A 26,210-nucleotide genomic window follows, 5' to 3' on the forward strand; every position below is an offset into this window, starting at 1 on the left:
CAATTGACCCAAATTTATCAATCAAGACTTGAAAAAAAAATAGTAGAGGATAATATGAAAATAGGAGTAGGGTGTAGACAAGAGTTTGGTGAAGCCGTTTGGTGTTCTATTTTGATCAATGTCAGAGCAAGGAAAGATAAAGACGATACCACCAATGATCAAATTAAAGTTTGGTCTATTCATTTCCATCTGACATTCTAATCAATCATGAATTAAAACTACAAATCTTTGACTCTACAAGTATTTCGAACCAATTCTAAACTGTTCCAATATCAGTTAAAACTATCGATATTAGCTCTCTTTAAACACACATGTCTCTCTATTTGACGATTAGAGGCGACAATAAATTTAAATTGGTGATGGAAAAGTGTAAATAATTAAAAATTGCTTATAAATTTGACAACAAAACAAATGATGATCATCAGGGTACGGCAGTAATATTATTTTAAATTCTATCTTACGAAAAGATAATCAAAAAGAGATATATTATACCTTTTGGTCTACCAACCATATCAAAAGCTTAAAGGGGTGGTTATTGGCCAAGATCAGATTGGAAGTGCTTGGGATTCCTCTTTGAATTGCTCAAGCATTCGTTATCAACAAGTAGCTTTCTCTTTACTATAGTTCTATCAGGTTAAAGTAATCATCATTTGGAATGATTTATTAGTTGTAATGATTCAAATCTGAATTAAGAATATATTATAATTATTTAATTATTAAATAATTCCAAATTGATCCAAATGTATCAAGACTATTGTTAACAAAAAAGTATGTATATATATGATCAAAAAGCAATTTTATTGATTTATTTGTTTCTAAATTCACTCTCGATCAAATAAAAGATAAATGACAACTAAATATATTAGTTAGTTAGTTAAATATAGTAGAAAATAGGATGAATAGTAGAGAGTTATCGTTAGTACCTGGAGGAGGAGGACTATCAAACATTCTAATTCAACAAATATTGAATGAGATTGGCAGCATTCAGGATATCATAAGTCTTTTACTCACTTGTAAATCATTTTACTTTGATTTCAAATCGATGTATCTAAATAATATAACATTTAAACATGTCTCTCAATCTTTTTTAAAGAGTGTTGAAAAGAGTATGGTTAAACAAAGAATGGAACCTTTTGGTGATCTATTTCAATCATTGTCAGAGCAAGTCGTTGTTAGTCAATGGCGCAAAAGAGATATTTTAACAATCAATACATCTTACTTGTCATCACCAAGCAATAATAATAATAAGGTTGACAAGGTGTATGATAAAGTCATTGTTAAATCAAAGTATGTTGGAAAGATCAAGAGGATACCACCAACCATCAAATTAAAGTTAATTGGTAATATGAACTTTGAACGTATCAGAGAGACATTACAAGACCCCAAATGCTTAAAGGCACTGTCTGTAACCAACTGTAATATTGCTGGGTGTGCATTGTCTCCAACGATTGAAAACATTCGAATCAAGTTTAATAGAATATCTGTAGTCCGGATCACACCTATTCTACCACCACCTCTGACATTGGCATGGCCATCTTTGTTGACATTCTTGACTATTGTCTCGAATGTAGCCCTTCCACTGGGCGTCCAATTCCCATCCACACTGACCAACCTCCGTCTCACGTTTACAACCCCTGTACACGTATTCAATTTCGATCTAAGTAATCTTGTGCATTTGACAGGCCTACAAATCTCATCAAACACCACTCAACGTATTCCAATCGACAATATTCAACTCCCCGTCCCAAACACATCGATAAAGCTTATTGACCTAGGATTCTTCCCTGTCGCGGGGCAGGTGACACAAGACTTTCTATCACCCAACCTAGAGACATTGTACTGTCTCGAATACGAGTGTTTTTCACCATCTGTCAGACTCCCTCCAAAAGTCATCGAAGTAATCATCGATGAATGCAGCGCTAGAATAATACCTGCAAACTTTTTCCCAGCAAGTCTCGAGAAACTGGACATAACATTTCTAAATGGAGGTGGTATTGCATCAGGTGCATTGGTTGAGGGAATCAAAACATTGTCAATGATGGATTATACAGGTCCAGTCACACCAGACTACATACCAAACTCTGTAACAGAACTTAACGGTCATGTATCAAATCCAGAGTTGGCAGTATTTCCAAGCCAACTCGTTACTCTCACTTCATCAATTAACTTGACAGTACCGATTCTATTCCCTCCAAAATTAAGTAAATTAGATCGTGTCATTATTGGGTCACCATTAATCTATATGCCAACATCATTACAAACATTGTCAGGTGAATTATCGGCATCAACCTGTGTTGGTGTGGTCAACGACTATCCAGTCTATTCATTTCCACCGACCATTTTAATCAACAATGATGATAGTTCACCCAAACACAATCCACTACATTACATACTACCATCGAATCTCAAAGAGTTGAGTCTCCTAATCGACGTTCCTGCAGATGTTTTCAGTTTCAGGATTGACCAAATTCTAAACTGTTCCAATGTTAATAGACTATCTATCAGTCTCCCCAACCAATTTGAGGAATCTATTTGTCTCTCTATTCGACGATTAGAAGAAGACAATGAATACATATTAGTGACGGAAACAGATACTTTTAATGGTGCAATCATCAAACAACATAGATTACCCAAATACAACAACAACAACAACAACAAGTCTACCCAAAAGAGAGGTGTACTTGACTATAAACCACTCTATTTACAATTCCATATTAGTATGACAAGTGGGATGATCAGTATGAAAATAATCAATTCCCCTTTTTAATAAATTGTACGTGCTTTTGATTCAATCATATCCTTTATTATTTGTAAATTATTTTATTTATATATATTTATACTAGATATCTAAAGAGGACGACAATCATATCAGAGGTAACAAAGTTGAACAAAACGTTGGCTTCTCGAGAAATTGAAAGAGAGAGAGGAAGATTGCAATACTACTTTTTGATTAAAATACCAACATCAAAGAGTATATCTCTTACCTTCAACCAGCTGGGACAATCGTACCAATTACCGAATGGGGTATAATGAATTGAGGTCGTTGGTTGCACCTGTCATACATACCCATTTGAATAGTAACCTTTTTTTGAAAAGTAACATTTCCTATTCATCAAACAGTATCATCACATCCCTCTAGCCACAACAATCAGCTTACAGCATAACCTGCTGCCATTTATTTGCAGATGCTAGTGTCAGGCCTTGATAGGTCTTTCACAAATGACTCGAAACTCTTTAATACTTTTTCAATAGTTTTCATCTTTAATACAAGGAAAGGGTGGGCAAAGATGCAAAATGTCAGGGTTGAATGTAGCAAGAAAACTCGTTCCAGTTACTTGTTACTTTCATTTTCTCTGTTGTCATTGCGGTATCTTCCATTTCACAAACACACAGAAAATGAATTGTTGCAAGACATCTACAATTTAAAGTAAATTTTCAAGTATTCTATTATAAGGGAAGCATATCTGCCATTCCAGCTCAAAGCTAAAGTAATCATGATTGGAATTATTTAATAATTATAATATATTCTGAATACAGATTTGAATAATTATACACTAATAAATAATTCCAATCAATTGATCAATTGAAACTATTGAACCCATTCAATGGTTTGAACTAGCCTTGGAAAAGTTGGGTATGTATAATTAAAAAAAAAAATAAAAAAAAATAAATAAATAAAAATAGTATGTAGATTTTGAGCAAAAAAAGCGAAATTGAACCATTTTACTCTGTTCACTTTTCATTGTTTATCTGTCTCTTTATTTATATATCTCTTTATATCTCTCTTTAAAAAGAAAGAAAGAAATGACAACTAAAAAACAAACTACCAATAGTAGCGGTCAAGGTGCTAAAAAGATTAATAATACAGTAGCAGAGTCAGGTGATACAACAAGACCACAATCGTTTAACAATAATATATTATCATTACAAGAACCATTGTTGGCAAGACCAGCAAGAAAACAATCAAACAATATCAATACTAGATACGAAGAACATGATGTAGACTCACAAGACTATAATATTTGGTATGGAAAGAAGGTTGGAAAGAGAAATTGGCGTGATAGAGATGTTAGCGAAACAAGATGTAATCTACTCAAAGATTGTGGTCGTACACGTGCAGGCAAGGGATCATACTTTTGTCTTCACTTTTCAAAGGGACGTTGTGTAAATGGTGTTGACTGTACCTTTTTACATCGTGTTCCTACACCTGAAGACGATAAGAAACTCAGTCTAACATATGACATATTTGGTAGAGAAAGATTTAAACTTGATAGAGAAGATATGGGTGGTGTTGGTAGTTTTAGTAGAGATAATAGAAGTATGTATAAACTATAAGAATTAAATTGTACTATATATTTAACCTTTTTTCTCTTTTTTATTTATTTTTTTAGCATTATATATAAGTGGTATTAAAAGTAACCAAAATGCGGTTGCATTGGAAGATATGATAAGAAGATCATTTGAAGAATGGGGAACGATTGAATATGTAAGAGTAATTATCAACAAATCGATTGCCTTTGTCAGATACATGTATCGTTCAACGGCTGAATTTGCAAAGATTGCAATGTCTGACCAACAGTTGGACAATGGAGAACTGCTCAATGTTCGTTGGGCAACAGAAGATAGTAACCCACTTGCCAAACAACACGACGAAAGAAATCTTCATCGTGTTGCCACCGAAGTGGTAAACAAGAGACTCAAAGAAATGACTCCAGATGATAACTCTGCACTTAAATTTCAAATGACTGGTCAATACCCAAATACTGATGGTCAATTTGATCAAAATCTTTTACAAATGGGTAAGTAAAACAAAAAAAACAAAAAAAGAAACTCGAAATATATATGTGTATATATTAATATTTTATTTTCTCTAGAGAATACAATTCAATATAAATATAAAGGAAGTCAAAGTTATGAAATGCATCCATACGCAAGACAATATAATCATAAATTAAAGGAAAGACAAGAAAATGGAGAAGGTGAAGATATTCAACCACTTGCTGGAGTTGGAAATATTTATGGTCATACTCCCAACTCTTTTAATCATCAAAAACAACAACCACAACAACAACAACAACAACAACAACAACAATCCAATCCTCTTGCAAACATGACAGAGGAACAAAAACAACAATACGACGAATACTTAAAGAATTATTATCAATACTATGGTTATGATTATGCATCATTGACCGATGAACAAAAACAACAAATGTTACAATATTCTCAATCTTATTATGGTGTTGAACAAACCACTGAAACCTCTGAAACCACTGAACAATCGACTGAAACAAATCAAGATACTACTACAGATGGCACTTCAACTACTTCTACTACTTCAACTACCTCGACTACTTCTACTACAGTTTCCTCTGAAAATAATACTAAACCAGATGAAACAAAAAAAGAGGAATAAATAATCCATGATCAATTATTTTGGATTTTGAATATTGCCGAGTCAATCGACAATTGATATAATTAATTAATTTTATTATATATATATATATTATTATTTGTTTTGTTTTATTTTATTTTTTTAGATTACATTTACCCAACCTTGATCAATTAAATCTTCCAAAGTTACCTGTTGTTGAGTTTCTAAAAGTTCTAGAGTGGTTTTACCTTCTAATTTACACATGATACCAAATTCGTCGATATCGTCCTTTTGCATGGCACTTCCGAAAAAGAGGAAGCGAAGGTGCAGATGAATATGGTTTTCGGGTTGTTGTACAAAAGCAATGATGGCTGACGTTAGCGATGTGCAGTCGGTCAGCTCGATGACTTCAAGGAGTGTCCATTTTTTGAGTGCTTCGAGGATGGTGATATCCTTGAGATGGAATGACGACAGACATGAAAAGACACGCATGCGTGGGCATGCCTTGACAATGGCTGTAAAAGATTCGGCTTGCACATTGTGGAACCCGCCGCCAATAAAGAGAGAATCTAGTGACGCTGCACAACGTTGGGATCGCGCCAACTCTCCTAGTACTGCGTCGTTGATGAGTGGTGTAAAGCACATGTCTAGCGTGCGCAACTGCGTAGTCGCCTGGAAAAATGTGCCAACCTTGCCAGCCAGCGCTGCGGGTGGGGTCTGTGACGCGCCAGGGAAACGACAATGCGAGATGAATAGGTGACGGAGCGTGTCGCCGCCTCGTGCCAACACGGCAAAGATGTCGGGCGTGATATTTTTACATTGTGACAGCCCGAGTGTCTCGAGCGTGCGCTGGTTCGTGTCTAAAAATGCAGAGACAATGTCGTTGGTGATGTGCGTGCCGTCTACGCGCAGGTGGTAGAGGTGTGTCAGCTTGTGTGCCAGCGCGAGCAGGTTGGACTCGTCGACATGCGTGTGACGAATATCTAGCTTTTGCAGCATCGTGTTGAGCAGACACAACTCGGTCAGCCCTGCACCACTCTTGACCAAACGTGCTGACAACTGCGTCAACGTGTTGAGTCCGAGTGCTGTTAGGTCCTGGAACCCCTGGTCTCCGATTTTTATACAAAACGATACATCCAACGAATGCAGTGTCGGGCATCGCTCGCCAATCAACGATAGTGACTCGTCTTCAATCTCTGACTGTGCCAAATTCAACGATTGTATCATTGCTGGGTATTGTAGGTTGATTGGACTGCCACCACCACTGATACTCACATGATCGTCCAACGACCGAGGTGAAAGTTGTAGTGGGAGTGGAGATACAGATGATCCAGCACCACCAGTCTGTTGTTGTTGTTGATAGTGTTGGAGTTGTTGTTGGTAGTGGAATAGTAAGAGTTGTTGTTGTTGTAGTGTAGATGATGAGGAGAATGGTGAGGAAGTTGGTACTTTTCGTGGAGATGCAGCAGGTGAGATACCAGCTGATCGCGGCGACGAAAGATGCATAACAGAGCTGGCCGCACTGGTGCTGGGTGTGAGGATCTTGTCGAGTACGTCGCTTGATATGTTGGGTAGTTGGGATATATCTAGCGCGGTCAGACATGCCATGTTGTTAAACGTGCTGGTCACATCATGGGTCAACACATCGCGCAAATTGCTGATCGATAGCGTACGAAGACGCGTACAGTGCTGTGTGACGGCTTGGATTGTCTTGTGTGTCACTTTTGAGCATCCAGATATATCGAGATAGGTGAGTGATGGTGACAACCGTAGCAACTTGCGCAGCATGTGGTCCGACGAAAACGAAGTGCATTGTCGCAGCGACAAATACTCTAGACCCGATGCACCAAACGATAATCCACCCGCATGCATCTCGGACAACGTCATACTCGATGCACTGCTACTCAGTTCATCCGATATGTTTGAATTGGTGTCTGTAATCTTATCGGTCGACGATGAATGTGATGGTCCATTATTATTATTACTATTACTCGAAATACTTAGAGAAGGTCTTTGCTTTTGTTTGGTTGGGTGTTGTGGACGTTCCTCTTCTAAAGGTACACCCGTACTGCCCGTCTTGCTTGGCGTCTCCTTTCGACGCTTGAGGATCTTATTTTTAAGTTTTTGAAGATGTGATTGCTTTTGTTGTGATTGTTGTTGTTGTTGCCCGGCACGTCCCACCGCACCCTTGTTGGGAGCTGTGATGGACGATAAGGTGTCTACATTGGACCCCTCATCTGATATATTGACCAGTGACGCTGAAGGCGACATGGACGACGATGACGTTGACGACGCTGAATTCAACGACGAGATGATCGTCTTTAATATATTGTCATTGATCTCGTAACAATAGGAAAAGTTGAGACGCTGCAATGAATGGCATGCACGCAACAACTCCTTGGTTGGATCGTTTTGATTGATCTTGCTACGAATGACACTGAAATCGATCGACCGTAATCTAGTATCCAATATATTCTGAGTAAATACTTCAGAGTGAGATATCTTGGTTCCATTAAACAATCGATACTCTAACATGAAATGAACCAATTCCTCTTTTAATTCTAATGGTAATATACTTAGATTTTCCAATATATTAGCTGTTGTACTACTATTATTTTGATTATTATTACTATTATTACTACCGTTGTTGTTATTGTGATTATTAAATAGATTGTTTATAATGACTAGAAAACATCTTTGTTTAAGTGTAAGAGGATGACTTTTAACTACCAATCCCAAATAATCAAATTGTTTCTTTGGATATGATGACGATGATGATGATGAGGACGACGACAATGATAAAGAAGGGGATGATGATGATGATGAGGCAGTCGATGCATTTGATCCATTCACATGATCATCTTTTTTAGATGATGATGACGATGATTTTGATTTACTTGACAACATCCTTCTCTTCTTCTTCTTCTTCTCTCTTATCAATCTAACTATACTTTTAAATCTATCTAGATGAGTTTAAAGTTTTACAAAGAAAAGAGTCATATAGTTTAGTTTGGTTTAGTTTCTATCATGTGACTAGTTTCTATTTCTATTTCAAGTTCTCACACTTACTTTTGTTTAAAGTAGATCGGAGGAAGAAAGGGAAGATATAGTCTAGTATATAATATATAATATATAATATATATAAATATATATTACAAACAAAAACAAATGATAATGATAATGATGGTGGTTATGTACGTCAATTACAGAAAGGTAGGAGACACAGAACACAAAAAAAGAGATTTAAGAGGAGGAGGAGCAAGTTGTTTTTTTTGGATTTGGGTGGGTTTGTTTTTTGAAGGCAGACTGCCATCAATCGACCACCCATGGTTTTTATTGTGGTTGTTTATTTTTTTTTTGTTGATCGATTAACCTTTAACCCTTAAAGTATACGCACACCCCAAAACGAATGCGGAGATGGTTCATTGCAATTGTCTTACAAATTAAATAGTTGCGCAATAATTACAATTGTAATATTATCCTTTTATTATTACTACTGGTTGTGGAATATCTTTTATCATCATAATCATCAAATACACTTATCTTTTCTATCATTGATTTGATTTTAAATTAAAATGATGATGGTGATAAAAGATACCATTTGATTGCCCATTATTTATTACCTTTTCATAAAAGAATATATTAAGATCACCGAAGCTTACATAATGTATGATTGATAAAGGTGATGGGTTCGGTTGGAACTGATATTGGATATTTTTCAACGGAAAGGCAGTCGCCCCTTATTGATCCAAAATACTTTGAAAAAAAATCAAAGAGGCCGAAAAAAACATAATTTTTGGGCGCCATTCCATTTAACGAGGAGGCACAATGCTGGGCTTGTGGTGTGGAGGGATTGTGAGTCGGTTTGTTTATCCCTCCCTCATATCATTTAAAAATAGATGAAAAATTACAACAAGGAGGGATCACCTCAAGAACCACACCCTCTCTTTCTTTTATTTTTTAAATTGATTATACAACAATCACATACTTTTTATACATATATATAGATAACAGATAAAGTTAAGATTATTTAAATTTATAAATTTTAAAATACCGAGCCGTTTTAATCTTTAGGAGGAGAAAAAATCTCGACTACGACCTACAGACAACACAACAACAAACGGCACAGAACAGCCCCCATACATATACTACCGTAATCATAAACAACTAGATCAAGATTAAGGTAGGTAAGTAGTAGTAGTAGTAACCAGCTCGTTATAATTAATTAACTAATTAATTAACAATCATCTCATAAATATATTGATCTTATTATTATTATTATTATTATAATGATCAACTGACTCTAGGCTAAATTTAAAACAGATAAATTAAGAATCAAGCAATCAAACAACAACAATATTGTACAAGTAGGTAGATTTATTCATTAATCGATTGATGAATGGGATGATTAGTCGTCGATAAGAAGTACTTCTTCTCTGAGAACTTTCAGTTCATACCATCCCGACACACTGATCGATCTGATCATATCATCATCATCATCATCATTTATTTATTTCATATCGTATTTTATCATCCCTTCATCCATTCATTGATTAATTGTTGATGTTGGTTGGTGTTATTTTTGTTACACACCCCTAAATACACACAACTGTTTGTTGTTACTTAAAAGTCGCTAAACAATAATAGAGTAGAGAGAGTGAGTGTGTGAGTAGTTTGATCATACCACATTGGTTGATCGGATTGATAGATGGCTGGGTGCAAATGAGAGCTTGGCGATGGTTTATAGCGCTCACACACTCACTCACTCTCTACTCTCACAACACATATACACACAGACCGCCGCACCCAAATACACCATTCACCACTACCACTGTATCTGTCACACACATTTTAATTTAATTATTGGTTTGGCTCAAACGGAATAACCATCCATCCATCCATCCATCCATCCATCCATCCATCTCCCTCCCTACAACTCAACAAAGAGAGAGAGAGAGAGAGAGAGTGATTCAAAAAATAATAATAAATTAAAAAAAGAAAAAGGAAGATAATAATAACAACAGCAAAGCAACAAAACACAACACTGATCAATTATCGACGACATCAATAATAACAACAACAACAACAATTGTTCAATCACATATCCACCCAAACAAAAGAGAAAAGAGGAGGAGAGCGAGTACAATAGTATAGTATTAATCAATAATAATAGTTTATTATTTCTAGTTGGAAAAAGAAAAAAGAAAATAGAGTATTTAGAGAAATATTATTGTCATTTTGTATTTTGACACATACACAAATAGATCAAACCAAAAAATATTAGTTTGTGAATTGCAACAAAAGTATCTATCTTTTTTGTCGTTTCACCAAAACAAACAAACAAACAAAAAGACAGACAGATTAGATATGTCTTTTTGATTTAGAACAAGTTACAATATTACACTTTTCAATAGATAGTTTAGGTAGGAGTGGATGGATATTCGATAAGACTGGATATCCGTCCGTTCTTGCCGTGTTTAGTAGGAGGAGTGATTATAAAACAAATCTATTGTCAACAAAAGGGTATTTTTTGGAAAGGGATCACTTTTGGATACCAAAACACCCTACCCTTTGTTTTTAAAACAGAGATTGGAATTGGAAGGATGGATGGACAGACGGAAGGACGGAGGGATGGATGGATGGTTTCTGTGATTTAATTAATTAATTACTTACCCACCCACCAAGTAAAGTAAGGAGTAAAGAAGGACGTCATCTACTCTTTACTACTCTACTTTTATTAGCATTTTTAGAGAGTTGATTGATTGATCACAACTCTTTATTTTTTTTATTTCTTTTTCTCTCTCTACCCTTTTTCAAAAATATTAATATTATTATTATTATACGCCCCTCTTAACATTTAATCGTCATCAATCTATCTATCTATCTATCTGTGTGTATAATAATATTTATTTGTACAACTCGCACGCACTCACACAACACATAAACACATAAACACATAAATCACAAACCTTCTGATTGATTGATTGATATGATTGATTGATTATCACTACTGATTAAATAATAATAATAATAATAATAATAATTCCGTCATACATATTACGAGGAATCGTCCATATTTTTCATCACCACCTATCCCTTTTATTATTATTATTATTATTATTTATTATTATATGTAATATTAATACTTTTTTTTTTTTTCCCAAAAAGCAAAAAAAAAAGGAAGATATTAAATTTAAATTATTTATTTATAGATAGATTAGAATAATAGAATATTATATTACAAAGAATATATATAATATTATACGGAAAAATGGGATGCACAGTATCAAAAGAACAAAATGAACAAAATAACCAAGTTGATACATATCTAAGACAAGCAGGCAAAGATGCAATGTTGGATTTTAGAGTATTACTGTTGGGAGCAGGAGAATCTGGAAAATCAACAGTCGTCAAACAATTAAAATCAATCTATAAAATCACGGTCGACGATGCCGAACTACAAAGCTACGCAGCAAATATTCATAAAAACACTGTCTTGTGTATGCAAGTTTTATTAGAAGCTGGTGAAACTTTAAATATAGAATTATCAAATCCAGAAACAAAGGTAAATAAGAGAGAGAGAGAGGGAGAGAGAGTAAAAATAGTAGACTATATAGTTTGATTAACCTTATTTTTTAAACTTTTTAGAAAAGAGCAAATACAGTTAGATCATTCCAATTTGAACAAGATACAAAACAAATGCCAGTTAGTATTGGATTGGATATTGAAGAGTTGTGGAAAGACCAGGATATTCAAAGTGTTTGGGAACGTCGATCGGAATTTTGGTTTTTGGATGCTACACCATACTACTTTGAAAACATTCAAAGATTTTTAGAGGATGATTTTAGACCCACCGAAGAGGATTGTATAATGACACGTGTTAGAACCACTGGTATATCAGTCACCGAGTTTGACGAAGGTCCAGTTCATTTTAGAGTGGTCGATGTGGGAGGACAAAGAAACGAACGTAAAAAATGGATACATTGTTTTGATGATGTTAAAGCTTTATTATTTGTTGTTAATTTAGCTGGGTAAATATAAAAAGAATATAAGAAAATAAGAGAATAGAAAATATTTATATTAATATTATTTTTCCCATTGTTTTTTTAGATATGACCAAGTAATGTTTGAAGATCCAACACAAAATAGAATGCAAGAATCACTGACATTGTTTGGACAGATTTGTAATAACCCAATATTTGCTGAGACACCAACCTTTTTAATGTTGAACAAGAAGGATTTGTTTGAACAGATGATTCAAAAGACCGACCTCAGTAAATGCTTCCCCGAGTACAAGGGTGGTGCAGACACCAAAGTAGCACTCGAATATATCAAGAATCAATTCCAATCAAAGATCCAAACCTCCAACAAAACACTTCACACCAGTTACATTGCAGCTAGATACAAAAAAGATATTAAATTTACTTGGGATGAAGTCAAGAACGAACTACTCGAAGAAAACAAAAAGATTCTATTAAAAGCTACTAGAGATATAAAGAAAAAGAATACATCATCTCCTTCTAAATAATAATATTATAATAACCCAAAACAAAATTAATTTAATCCAACCAACCCAAACAACCAAACAACAACAACAACAATTTCAAATGATCTCCAATGTATATAATATATATAATTTTTAAAATTCATTCATAATCTATAATGAAGAATAACCAAACATCAAACAACAACAACAACAACAAAGAAACCTGAACAAACAATACAATCAAATCCAATCCAATCCAATCCAAACCCCCCTCCAAATTAACTTTACTTTTATCATTGATGAGATGTAACCAAATCAATCATCCACATGCATTTTAATCAATAAAAGTATATTTTGTGGATTTAAAAAAAATCTACTTTGCAAATCTATTTTATTTCTATATTTATGGACCCATTGAATTTTGAACAATATAAACTCGTGTGACAACCAGAAAGAGAGAGAGATTATATGTGCTTTAGCGAAACAACAATCTAATCTATAGAAATGAGAGAAATTGTAACATTATGTAGTATGTAACCTAACAAAAGAAAAGGAAAGATATTAATATCTTGCTATGTTTAAGTTACTTTTATATACTAATTGATTCTTTTTTTTTTTGATACTTTAGTTGGTAATTGTGGAATAAAACTTGGTGAAAAGTTTTGGAGTAGTGTATTGACAGATCATGGAATTGATAGTGATGGTATACACGATCAATCACAAGATACAACAACCATTTCAAAAGCACAACTCTATGGTACAGATGTACTGTTCAATCAAGACAAGAATCAAACTTTTAGACCAAGATCTATATTTGTAGACTTTTCACCTGGATCAATCAATACACTACGAAGTGGACCTTTGGGATCATTGTTTACTTCAAATTATGTATACTCTAAATCTGATGTTTCTCGTAATAATTGGGCTTCTGGTTTCTATGTTGATGTATGTACAACAAAAACAATACAAAAACAATACAAAAACAATATATATATACAATGTTGTTGTTGTTGACCGATACATGTATTTATTCATTCTATAGGGAGAAGAGGTAATTGAAGATATAATGACATTAGTTGATAAAGAAGTAGAAATGTGTGATTCAATACAAGGATTTCAAATCATTCATTCGATTTCTGGTGGTACTGGTGCTGGATTGGGATCATTGGTTGCTAAAAAACTTAGAGATAGGTACCTAAAAGCAATATTTACACATAGTGTATTACCAACTGATTCATCGGCCGAAATAGTATCACCTTACAATCAAGTACTTACTCTACATCATCTGATTGAGAGTGCTGATATTACTACTCTATATGATGACTCTATACTTTGTGATAGATTGAAACAACAAAAGTACCTGGGTGGTGGTGACACTAAAAAGGAGATTTCTCATAACCAACTAAATAGTTTTATTGGACCTGCTATCAATGCATCTACTTGGAGTTTTAGATTCCCCGGGGGAGGAGAAGGAGGAGGATCTTCTAATCGACATCATCATCATCATAGTCAATCAATGGACAAGATGTATATGAATATGGTACCATACCCAAGAATGCATTTTTTGGTCTCTGGTTTAATCGATCAACAACCTCAAAAACAGTCATCAGAGGAGGTGGATGTGGTCCAAGTACATGATATAAATTCAGATTTCTTTAATGGGAATAATTTCATGTTAAAACCAGATCCACTTGGTAAATATATTGGTGCATCATTTATTTATAAACAACAACAACAAGGATTATTTTCACAAAAGGATATTGATGAATCATTGTCCAAACTAGAATCATTACATTCTTTGGATTTTATTCCAGATTGTTTTAAATCTTTTATTTGTAATATTCCAACTACATCATCATCATCATCATCAACTTCAACTTTTAATCAAAATAATAATAATAATAATCAAAATAATTTTGAATATTTTGAAAATAATGAACCAAGTGGAATTATTTTAGCAAATAGTATGTCAATATCGAAACCACCAATTGGTTGAAATAATAGCATCGAGATATGAATCAATGTATAGAAGAAGAGCATTCACATCTTGGTACATTAGTCAAGGAATGGATGGATTAGAGTATGTTTTATAGTCAGTCAACTACTTTGTGCTTGACCCCCGACCCCTCCACACTAAATCAAATCTCCATCTATTTTTTTTTTCTTTTTTTTAAAACAAATAGATTTGAAGAATCATTGGAAAATGTAAGAGACCTCATTTCAGAATATCAAATACGATCACCTGTTGAAGATGATGAAGAGGAAGAAGAAGAACAAGTTCATGAATAATAATGATCCATGTAAATATATAATCAATATTGATTAACAAAATCGATCAATCAATTTTCATCCAAACAAAAAAAACGTCCTTTTTTAAAATAAAAAAAAAAAAACCAAAAACTCTGTGTTTGAATCTGTCCATCATTATCATTATTAAAATCGTATCACACCGCCTACCAACACATATTTATTAAAACATACCTTTCTACTTACTTACTTTTATTTAATACAATCTAACAACAACAACAATAACAACATTAATATCTATCTATCTTTAATCAACAAAACAACTTATCTTATTTATTTATTTATTATTTATTATTTACATTACATGCATTTATAGTTTTACATACATACATATTAACAAAATCATTCATAGATAGATACATACAAAAGTCATATAGAGAGAGAGAGAGAGAGGAGAGAAAGAGTAGTACAACTATAGATAGGTGATCTAGACGACTTAAAAGTTGAACCATTGTTACAATCATGTCTTCTTCTTCTTCTTCTTCTTCTTCTGACAGACTTTTAAAGATTGTGATTATTGGTGATGTTGGAGTCGGGAAGGTAAGAAACAACAAAAGAATATACAACAACAACAACAACAACAACAACTACTACTACTACTATAAAGATATTAATATGTTTATCTTTTAATTTAGAGTTCTATGATACTTAGGTACACAGAAAATGTATTTATACATGATCCGACCGTGACACTAACTTTCGACTCTGTAAGCTTAACTAAAATCATCATTGTGTGGGAAAAAGTACTACTTGTGGGGGGGGAGGGGTGTGCGTTTCGATTTAAAAAAAAACAACCCAAAACCTCCCTCTCTCGACGACGATTACTTTTTCTTATATCTAAAATTTTAGATTACTAACAAACCAATTATATCTATCTATCTATATCTAGAAAACAAAAGGTGTAGAAATCAATGGTAAAAACATAAGATTACAAATATGGGATACATTGGGACAAGAAAAGTTTGCTCAAATAACTTCATCCTTTTACAAGTATGCGAGTCATAGTAGTAATGATAATAGATAAAATATAGTATATTAATCAATATATTCTTTTTCTTTTTCTTTTTTTTATAGAGGAGCAGATGGAATTATTATTGCATATGATTCATCAAGTAGAGATTCATTTGAAAGAGTTGCATCTAGATGGTACCCAGATACAAAGAGATTTGCAAGAGAAACGGCACCTTTGGTCATAGCAGGATGTAAAAGTGATCTTGACAAGGCAATTTCAACAGAGATGTTGAATCAATGGTGCAACCAAAACAGATGTATAGGTATTGAATGTTCGTCGTTGACTGGTGACGGTATCGATGAAATCTTTTTGGAAATGACTCGTGTACTCTCTCAACAAATGGCATCCAAAGACCCCAAAGAAAACACTCCTCCCAAGGACGCAAAAAAGGAGAAAAAGGGTGGGTTCAGAAGCTTCTTTGGTGGCAATAGCAATAGTACAAATAATAACGCTGCCCCTAGCAGTTTGGGTAATGGTACAGCCAGTATCTCGTATGTTCCAAGTCAATCAATGTCTCATACAGCTGTTGCCAATACTGGTGGTGCTATTCTTGGTGGTAGTTTAAATACAAATAGTTCGAGTAGTAGTAGTAGTGGAGGTGGAGGTGGAGGTGGATCAAGTAAATCATTTATGAATAGTTCTGGTGGAAATAATAGCAGTAGTAATAATGGTGGATTATCAAATAGTACAGGTGGAGGACAATTAAATGGATCGGTCATGATGAATCACTACACATTGTCAACAACCAATTTGAGTTATTCGGTTGGAGGTGTTGGCATGAGTGGTAGTAATAGTAGTAATAGTTTAACTCAGAGTTTGAATGAACTCTCTCAATCAACTTCATCTGCATCGTCCAACAACCAAACCAATACGACTACTACTACAAGTAAATTAAAAGGAAAGTTAAAAATGGGAAAAGGTGGATCTCCTTCTGTAGACAAGAAAAATAGTAGTAACAACAACAGTTCTGGTTCTGCGTCAACACCTGCATCTCCAGCAGCTGCACCCTCTACACCACCAGTTACTCAACAACAATTTATAAAGAGAAGAAATGCTATTCTCCAAATCCCTCTTCCAACCTCCCCACCTCCCAAAAATCAAAATAGTTTACGTTTAGCATTTAGTAATTTTAATCAACCAAATAGCAGTAGTGGTAGTAGTAATAGTAATAGTACTACACCAAATTTGTCATCTACAACGACTACTACAACTACTACAACTACAACAACTACAACTACTACTACAACTACTAATAATCAAAATCAAAATAATTCAAATTCAAATACACCAACACTTAATCCAACCAATTCAACTAACCCAACTATATATAATAACTATTTATTATCAAACAATACTAGTCCAATTAATACAACACCAATGAATCAAAGTCAAAATGTATTATTGAGATCAAGTTTGACCAATGTACCAAATCAACCAAACCAATCACCATCACCATCACCCGTTCCATTGTCTCTTCAGCAGGAAAGACCAACTGGATCACCAAGTTTGGGATCATCAAGAATAGGACACCGTCCAACTACGCCATCCTCTTTATTGTCTTGTTCTACATCCTCTTCGTCATCTCCATCCTCTTCATCGTCGGCGGCATCTGATACAAATAGTCAATCATCAACACCACCAGAGAGTGCCTATGCAGAGGCTTATGGATATCAACCTTCTGTAGATGATGATCAACCAAGTCAATGGCATAAACAAACATTGGAATCACTACCAGATCTACCCAAGAGCAATTACAAGAGTTTGGTAGCTAGTACTTCAAACCCAAGCATTCCAGCTCCAAGTCCACATAGTAGTGGGTCGTCTATTCCAACTACTGCTACCATGTCATCCAATCCTATTCCAATATCACAACAATCTGGTTACTTTAATGAATCTCCATCATCTTCACCTTCTAGTACTGGTCAAGACAAACAATTCTCTAAAGCTTTCCCATCAAATATTAGAGATTCAAGAGGTTCATCATTGGATAGTAATCCAGGTGGTAATCTTGTTCAACATTTTGAAAATCAAAATAACAAACCAAATATTACAGTCTTGCCAACAACTACTACTACCGCCACCATTACACCATTGGTCAGTTCATCATCATCACCAATCATGATGAATCATCCATCAATGGATAATTATTTAGCAGTACCAAGAGGATTATTAAAGAGTCCACATCCAGCAACTGATCAACTCATCTCGTTAAACAAGAGTAATGAAAGTGATGGATCACAACAACATCATCATCACCATCATCCAAAGGTAGTTGGAGGTGGTATGTCATTGTCTTCAAATGCTATATTTGTAGCTGCTGCCAACAATACAACCACTATTGATCATTCTGATGAAACTGGTTCTATTGTAGGTTCGATTATTGGTTCTTCGGTTGGTAGAGAAGAAAGTTATAATTTGGATGAGGAATCAATGGAACATTTAACCTCTGGAAACGCAGTCCACATTTCAAATGAAATCAACTCTAAAAATTTTAACAATACAATCGATGTTGTACATGAAAGAAATCAAGCTGCCGCTGCTGCAGCTGCTCTTGCTCAATTGACTGGTGATAAAGAAAAACTTCATCATCAACAATCACTGGAACAAAATACAATTGTTGTACAATCAGAACAACAACAACAAGATGAAGATGATGATCCATATGATGAAAAACATGTAATCAAAGATAGTCATACTCCATCACCATTGGTAACTTCTGGTGCCAAACAAGTGACTCCACAACAGACTCTACAACAACAACAAGTGAATCAATCTCAACCTCAAATAACACCAGATACAGACAAGATTTTAGATTTAAATGAAAGATTCCAAAATGTTGTATTACAATTTAGAGACATTCCATCACTAGATACCAATTTATATAATCTCCAAGAGATTTCTACAGAACTTTTACACATTTCTCAAGATTTTATTCATACGGTTAAAACCTATGGTAGAATCATCATTGAAGAGAGATATTTACAAGAAAAAACAATTAGTAGTAAATCAATGGGTGGTCATCTTGGTGGTGATAAATATATAGTTAGAAATGTTCTTTTTAAAGTATGAAAAAAAAAAAGAAATTGAAAAAAAGAAAAAAAATAATAATTAATACCTTTTTCGTTCATTTTAGTTTGCAGGAGGATCACCACATGGAGTTTATGATGAATGGGGAGGAGCCAAAGTAGGAGGACAAGAATTAAAAGGATGTATGGCAACATTGAATTGTCCAATCAATGGATTATGTGTACCATTGATGGCACTTGTAGATTTCATGGGATTCCGATTGATTGCAATGAGTGTACTTCCCATTTCATCGAGTGGTGATAAACCAACCATTGTCTATGGAAGTAGTGATATGGGAAGAAAGGTTCATTCATCACACGAACAATCATTGGAGATTATGAAATCACTCTCTCAGTCGCTCAATCTAAAGCCACATTATGGTGGAACGATCATCCCACCATCGTTGGTCTACTCGGCAACCGATATCGAAGGACATATTGGCACGGATGGTAGATTCTATTTGATTGATTTCTCGCGTACATTCCCACCATCCTACCCAGACGACCAAATCTCTGGTGGTCACTTGTACCAATTGTTCCGTCCAGAGTTTTTAAAAAACCACACCAAACCTCTTTGCAGCGATGCCTTTAGTGGCTTTATCAAGCACGACAATGAGCGTCATGTACATAATGCCGAGGTAAAAGAAGCTACGCTCCGTCTTTTAACCGAGATTATCCCCAAGGTGTCTGGTCGTCTAAAGTGGCTCATCAAGGAGACGCTAGCCAACAACACCCTTCTCAAAGGTGGTGTTCATATCCCCGAACAGTTTCATCGTCATGGCATCAATATGAGATGGATCGGTCATATGATTGTCTCTGTCGATGACCGTGATGCCGGTTTTGTCTTGATGATCGAAGCCATTGCGCGTGTGCTCAAGAATGATCTCAGAAGACGTTTCCGTGACACTATGAAAACATTTAAACAACCATTATCAGCTCCCTACAATCAATTGACAACCAACTTTTTAAATATGGCATTTGGTGATAGTACAATGCCTGGTTTCAATTCAGAAGAATTTTGGGAAGAAAGAGTTAAACAAGAATTATATTCAAAGTTTTATATTTATCAAATTCCTCTATTTATTTCAAATAACAAATATATTGATCCAAATCAAAACGGAAACGGAAATAATGGAAATAATCAAAATATTAATAATAATCAAAATAATAATAATCAAAATAATAATAGTACTTCTTCTTATAATAATAATAGTAATAGTAGTATGGGTTCACAAACAAGTAATCTAAGTATAAGTGGAGCTATTGGATTAATTAATCAAAATCATTTAACCAATAGTACAAACAATGTTAATAATGGGTCGTCGGGTGTTGTTAAAAAGACGGCAGTACTTACACCTGGATGGAAGATTAGAGATATATTGGAGGATAGATTGGTCAATACTGGTGGTAATGTTGTATTGGGAAGAGATTTACTTTTTACAAGATTACGTGAAATGGCTCATCTCAAGTTTCGTAAAAAGACGATTGAAAAGTTGGCAGATACAACACTAAAGGTGACAATGCCATTTAACAATTCAGATCTTAAAAAGATTGGTGTACGTGTCAAACACACCGATCTCGTTACCAATGCCGAAGGTACATTCTTTTATGCCAAAGCAATGGCTGAAGTGTCCAACGGCACTGCTGTCCATCTCATGCACAAGGCTCGTAAGAAATTCGAGTTGGCACTCATCTCTAATCCAAACAACAAAGAGACACTCCAACTATGCGCACAAACCTGGTGCAAGATTCTAGAATTTTGTGCCTCTGAAGGAAAGAATATTGCCAATGTCCAATTCTCCATGAACGATCCATCGGTTGTCAATACGGATCGTTACTTTTTGCGTGCTATTGATGCCGATCCAAAGGGACCAGTCATCTTGTTCTTTTATGCTCGTTTTTTGGTCAGATGTAAACGTTATGAAAAGGCAGAAGAATATTTCCTTCGTAGTCTAGAAGTCGATCCTTTTAGCTATCGGTCTCTTATTGCCTATGCCAATTTCCTCACTGAAAGAGGTTATCCCAATGAAGCTTCTCTCTTTTTACAAAGAGCTCAAGAATGTAAAAATATCATTGTTGGTGGTTTAAAATAATAGAAAAATTATAAAATAAATTTAATGTATTATTAAAACAAACAAGGGAATCATTTAAATTTGATTTATTGAGTCTTTTTTTTTGGAACAGTATTTGACATTTTCTTTTTACGAAGACTAAACATATAGAGATATTGTTGTGGGAAGAGTAATAATGTTGAAATAATCCAAACCAATGCAAAATAATAATAGTTGAAAGAAAAATTGTATGAATTTGGCATAATTAGGAAATGAATCTTTCTTGCTAAAATGATTGGTAACATTTGATACCATAATATATCTTAAGTAAATAAATAAAAAAGGATTCATTAGTTTTTGTTTTGTTTTGTTTTGTTTAGTTGTTTTTATATTTTCTTATTACTTTCAGCAGCAAAACCAAGAGGATATAAAACAATAAAAGCATTATATCTTAACCATTCCAAAAACTTTGGACATTCATTCAAAGTTGAAGCAATATAGTATGGATAACGGATGAGTTCTGAAACACCCCAAGTTGCGCACATTAAAAAGACAGACCAATGCTCTTGAGCTGGATATACATAACAAAGTGCCCATAATAGAACATGATTTCTTCCAAACACTTGAAATATGGTTGGCATGATACTACCGCTCTTTACAAGTCCAAAATATACATGTAATATCTCTAGGAATGCAACTACTTGTAATGTACCTAAAAGATGTGTGAAAAAGTGTAAACAAAAGTAATAAATGATATCTTGTTTTATGTTACATACAAACAATTGAACCCAAAGACATAAAGGTTGTAAAGATTGATGAAGTTCCTTGAAACAAGAATCTCATAATCATTGATATGATTAGATAGTACCATCCCAATGCTTGAAAGGAGTTGTATACAACTAGATATTTGTCCTTGTTTGACAAATTAGTCATCTTTGTTTGTTTTTGAATCATTTGATTGATGATGATGATAAGAAAGAATAAAAAGAATGAATTAATTAATTTGAAAGTTCACATGATCGGAAACTCAAAACTATTTTATTTTTTTATTTTTTTGACAAGAAGCTATGGTTTTCAAGCTTTTGGAAAAGAAATTAAACTTCTCTTTGATGTATTAAAATAATAGGATCAGCTATAGAGATTAGAGTTGGATAAATAAAAGGAAAAAAAAAAAGAAGACATTAGACTAGTGAATCCAATTCCAGGCCAGTTTGTCCTATTGGAAAAACTATAGCCATTTTTTTTTTTATTTTGACAATATCTTTGAGTGGTTTTAATCGTTTCTTATGAAACCTTGTTTAGCATCAAATGACGTGGTCTTAGGAGTCCGCGAAAAAAAATCCCCTGCCATGAAAAAGTAAAAGATTTGAATGATGCAGGGGTTGAACCTGCGACCTATTGGTTCGTAGCCAATCGCTCTTCCAACTGAGCTAAACATCCACGCAAATTTGATGTCAAAAATAGTTTTTTGGCTTATTTATACCCCCTAGGAGCAAATTCTATTCTCTCTACAACTATCAATAATAATATTAATAATATAATAATTCACTAAATAATAAGAATAATAATAATTATATCAACCCAGTATTATAGCCTATAGTGCTAGTGAGAAAAAAAAAAAAAAAAAAAAAAAAAAAAAATAATAGCGATATCTTTAACCAATTTATTTTTAAAACAAGCAACAATCCAAAACAATCCAACATGCTTGACACTATACAAAAAGATACATGATCAACGTCCATACAACATGTATCATAGACATGGACAAACCCCCAAAACAAATTAACTTTAATTCTTCTTGAGATAATCTTTATTTCTTGCGGGTCAATTAAAAAGTAAAATTAATAAAACTTTGTAACTTCTGAGTACTACTCTTCCCGATAGGAGAGAACAGGAAAAGAATTACTTTAAAAAAAAAAACCTAGGAGCCACCACCTGAATGTGCAATTCGACTTTGACGATGACGATCGCAACTACTCTCTCGACCCAAACGAAGCAGCAATCGTTACCAAACGATTCAAAACTATAATCTATCTTGAATACCTGAAACTAATCCAAAACTGCAAGTCGATTCTAGCTAAATGTCAACCTGATCGATGGTCGGTCACTAATCTCGAACTGATCGCAAACTTTAGTAAATTCTCTCTCATTTGGGGCAAACTAGCTTCACCCTATCGCATTCCCTCCTTCCTAACTAAAACTAACCACTATCTAACAACTACTCCAAATTAAACAATAATAATTAAATCATTAATTTAAAAATAAACAATATGACTTCAGCGGTGATGAAGAGGTCAAAGATTTTATTAAAAAAAAAAAAAAAAAATACCCCCTCGCGCCTATACATAAGACGACAGTGATGAAGTTCGTCTCAGAATTTTTAAAAAAAAAAAAAAAAAAAAATACCCCATTTTATCGATTAGCCAATCGCTCTTCCAACTGAGCTAAACATCCACGCAAATTTGATGTCAAAAATAGTTTTTTGTTGATTGGCTTTTATACCTTTGACCGAGGTAGTTGTAATGTCTATCGATTCGATTGCATTAAATATCGATTTTCTAATAAACCATGTCTTAAAGTAAACTGGTTATCTACACTCCACAAATCGTTCAAAAGAGAAAAGAAAAAGAAGAGAGAAAAAAAAAAAATCTTTTAAATAGTTAATTAATAATGTGTTTGTTGGTTTTTATAATAATAAATATACAGTTTTTTTAATTTAAAAAGAGTATTATCGAATCAATATATGGGTATTGACAATGCAGTTTTGGTTTACTACAATCAATTAATTGTTATAGTTATTTTATAGAATTTAATTGTTTTTAAACTACGTTTTAAACTTTATTTTTTTTGAATTTTAAGTTCTTTTGATGAAGGTGAAGAGGTAATGATCAAAGAGTATACTATCATGTAGAATGTTGGAGATTAAAGTCTAAAAAAGGTTCAGAATGTTTATTGACACCTTCAAGCTCCAACCACTCCAATCTATCTCTTTCCTTTTCTTCGTATACAGACGAGTCAGCATTCAAAACATAATCGTCAGGTTAGTATTTCATCAGATTGTCATCGGCTGCGGTTGATGACGGCCAACTGTTGTGCATTTAATAGGTCTTTGTAGGCATTGGCGGTGGCACTAGAGTTGAAACAGGCGCAAATCAGAACGACGTTGTCCAACGTGTATCCAAGCAGCGGATTGAGCCTCTCGATGGAGATTACGAGAGGATCGCCTGTTTTGGTAGACATATACCAGAATAGTAGCAGCGACCCTTTTGTTTGTACCAAAGAACTTTTAAAAAGCCAAGAGAGATATCATACTGTAACACTACTTTACGAGACTCCAATCCATTGCGATCATCGTTGGAGCTTTTTGAGCTTGTTCTTAGCAACGATAAGAAATAATGAAGTGAATACCTTTAGTTTGGTAGTGTCGAGTTTTGGTCCATAGATAGCAAGGTATTTATATATAAATAAATTTGATATAGTTTATATTATATTAAATTGTTACATTTTGTATTGTTGTTGTAGTTGTAGTTGTTTTTTTTTTTTGAGATCAAACCAATCAATCAATCAATCACATTTCAGCCGATCAACTAGTTTCTATGATTCAATCTTTTCTCTTTATCTATTATTATTATTTATTTTAACTTACAATTAAAAAGAGTAAATCTCTTTTTCATTATGTTTATTTTGGTCGCACACTCCAAAGGAAATGGAATGGAAATAGATTATCACAGTTTAACTAGTTATAATACTGTGAAAGCGCATAGACCAAAAGAGAAAAAAAAAAGGTAAAAAGTATTAAAATTAATTAAATAAAAAAAAAAAAAGACACTTGCTCTTTTAAGATATCACATCCACATACAACATCCACATACGATATTGATATATTTATATAGAATGAAAATAAAATGGTTGATTATTAGTGATAAATAAATGGTTTGTTTTGAGAGGGAGAGATGTCTCTCCTCTGTCTCTATGTATTTATAGGGGGTTACTTATCAATGAAAAAAAATGTACAACGTTGTTTGTTTTATATATGACTTATTTTGTGATTGATTTTCTCTTTGTAGAGAATTGAGTACCTTCAGTCATTGCCTTGCCACTACCAACGACACCAACTCTTCCATTTAAATTATCGGGAGTAGAAAAGATGCTACCCTTTTTGAGGCCACGATCGGTGAGAGTCTTTCCAGACTTTTTGTTTTCATTGACAAAGTCTTGCCATTTTTGCTTTTGTTGACGATTCTCCTCGTCTATACGATAGACACGATTCGCCGACTTTATAGAATGTTGTTTCTTGAGTTTTAGTTTCTTGGTCTCTTCTGAATCGTCGACATTGATACGAAGATGTTTTGGGACGGTTGCGTAACCATCCGATGCAGCATTGACTCGCGTCGACTGATCCTTTACACTCGACCCCAACTTTACACGTGTCAGCGGTCGTATATCTGCAAAACTAAGTGTCTCGCTATTACCATACCCATCGTACAATATGACATAGGTTCCATCACTCTTTATATCTGTTATCACTCCTGCATACCATACTCCATCAACTGCATATTTTCCTTCACATCTTGATCCTATAGCTAATATTGAAGAACCAGAAGAAGAAGAATTATTTAATATTTGTTGTTGTTGTTGTTGTTGTTGTAATATTTGTTTTTGGTTTATAATATTTTGATCTAAAGGAGGAGAGGTAAATGATGATATAGTTGTAGTAGATGCCGTTTGTAAATTTACTATTTGATCTGAAGCTACCTTGATCACATTGATTAGATCTGCTTTTAGACTATGTAATTCTTCATTTTGTGGATCTTCTTCAAGTAACAACTCTAATTCTTGTAGTTCTTGTTTATCAGATTCTAGTTTAATCTTTAGTTCTTCGATATTTGTACTCATTCTCGATATATAAAATTGA

At 33.9% G+C, this 26,210-nt stretch overlaps 9 protein-coding genes and 1 non-coding gene across 10 annotated transcripts; 6 read left to right on the forward strand and 4 right to left on the reverse strand.

The window, feature by feature from the left end:
• Positions 1-54: 54 nt before the first annotated feature.
• DFA_07044 (uncharacterized protein) lies at positions 55-687 on the forward strand (the record flags this gene model as incomplete). Its single annotated transcript, XM_004366862.1, has 2 exons — positions 55-168; positions 625-687. The coding sequence occupies 2 exons, from the start codon at positions 55-57 to the stop codon at positions 685-687; spliced, it is 177 nt and encodes a 58-aa protein (XP_004366919.1).
• A 208-nt stretch (positions 688-895) lies between these two features.
• Positions 896-2,851, forward strand: DFA_07045 (uncharacterized protein; the record flags this gene model as incomplete). Its single annotated transcript, XM_004366863.1, has 2 exons — positions 896-2,738; positions 2,844-2,851. The coding sequence occupies 2 exons, from the start codon at positions 896-898 to the stop codon at positions 2,849-2,851; spliced, it is 1,851 nt and encodes a 616-aa protein (XP_004366920.1).
• Positions 2,852-3,804: 953 nt separating this feature from the next.
• cwc2 (pre-mRNA-splicing factor cwc2) lies at positions 3,805-5,416 on the forward strand (the record flags this gene model as incomplete). The annotated part of the gene is made up of 3 exons (XM_004366864.1): positions 3,805-4,318; positions 4,392-4,799; positions 4,875-5,416. 3 exons carry the CDS (start codon positions 3,805-3,807, stop codon positions 5,414-5,416), a joined length of 1,464 nt encoding a protein of 487 aa, XP_004366921.1.
• Positions 5,417-5,536: 120 nt separating this feature from the next.
• DFA_07047 (uncharacterized protein) lies at positions 5,537-8,281 on the reverse strand (the record flags this gene model as incomplete). The annotated part of the gene is made up of 3 exons (XM_004366865.1): positions 5,537-5,889; positions 6,193-6,234; positions 6,499-8,281. The coding sequence occupies 3 exons, from the start codon at positions 8,279-8,281 to the stop codon at positions 5,537-5,539; spliced, it is 2,178 nt and encodes a 725-aa protein (XP_004366922.1).
• A 3,364-nt stretch (positions 8,282-11,645) lies between these two features.
• On the forward strand, positions 11,646-12,902 carry gpaH (G-protein subunit alpha 8; the record flags this gene model as incomplete). Its single annotated transcript, XM_004366866.1, has 3 exons — positions 11,646-11,939; positions 12,023-12,405; positions 12,485-12,902. 3 exons carry the CDS (start codon positions 11,646-11,648, stop codon positions 12,900-12,902), a joined length of 1,095 nt encoding a protein of 364 aa, XP_004366923.1.
• Positions 12,903-13,364: 462 nt separating this feature from the next.
• DFA_07049 (uncharacterized protein) lies at positions 13,365-15,149 on the forward strand (the record flags this gene model as incomplete). Its single annotated transcript, XM_004366867.1, has 6 exons — positions 13,365-13,389; positions 13,489-13,805; positions 13,903-14,051; positions 14,079-14,824; positions 14,865-14,940; positions 15,044-15,149. The coding sequence occupies 6 exons, from the start codon at positions 13,365-13,367 to the stop codon at positions 15,147-15,149; spliced, it is 1,419 nt and encodes a 472-aa protein (XP_004366924.1).
• Positions 15,150-15,629: 480 nt separating this feature from the next.
• Positions 15,630-21,337, forward strand: comB (Rab GTPase domain-containing protein; the record flags this gene model as incomplete). Its single annotated transcript, XM_004366868.1, has 5 exons — positions 15,630-15,707; positions 15,803-15,832; positions 16,057-16,157; positions 16,242-19,242; positions 19,313-21,337. 5 exons carry the CDS (start codon positions 15,630-15,632, stop codon positions 21,335-21,337), a joined length of 5,235 nt encoding a protein of 1,744 aa, XP_004366925.1.
• Positions 21,338-21,402: 65 nt separating this feature from the next.
• Positions 21,403-22,228, reverse strand: DFA_07051 (uncharacterized protein; the record flags this gene model as incomplete). The annotated part of the gene is made up of 3 exons (XM_004366869.1): positions 21,403-21,617; positions 21,699-22,007; positions 22,072-22,228. 3 exons carry the CDS (start codon positions 22,226-22,228, stop codon positions 21,403-21,405), a joined length of 681 nt encoding a protein of 226 aa, XP_004366926.1.
• A 434-nt stretch (positions 22,229-22,662) lies between these two features.
• On the reverse strand, positions 22,663-22,735 carry DFA_07052. The gene has a single exon. It is a non-coding gene; the product is annotated as a tRNA-Arg (tRNA).
• Positions 22,736-25,333: 2,598 nt separating this feature from the next.
• On the reverse strand, positions 25,334-26,191 carry DFA_07053 (putative splicing factor; the record flags this gene model as incomplete). The annotated part of the gene is made up of 1 exon (XM_004366870.1): positions 25,334-26,191. The coding sequence occupies one exon, from the start codon at positions 26,189-26,191 to the stop codon at positions 25,334-25,336; it is 858 nt and encodes a 285-aa protein (XP_004366927.1).
• Positions 26,192-26,210: the final 19 nt, after the last annotated feature.

Source organism: Cavenderia fasciculata (genome assembly GCF_000203815.1).
Source record: "Cavenderia fasciculata unplaced genomic scaffold Scf_ET2XIPL01CNAVH-3, whole genome shotgun sequence".
In the NCBI taxonomy this organism is placed as follows: domain Eukaryota; phylum Evosea; class Eumycetozoa; order Acytosteliales; family Cavenderiaceae; genus Cavenderia; species Cavenderia fasciculata.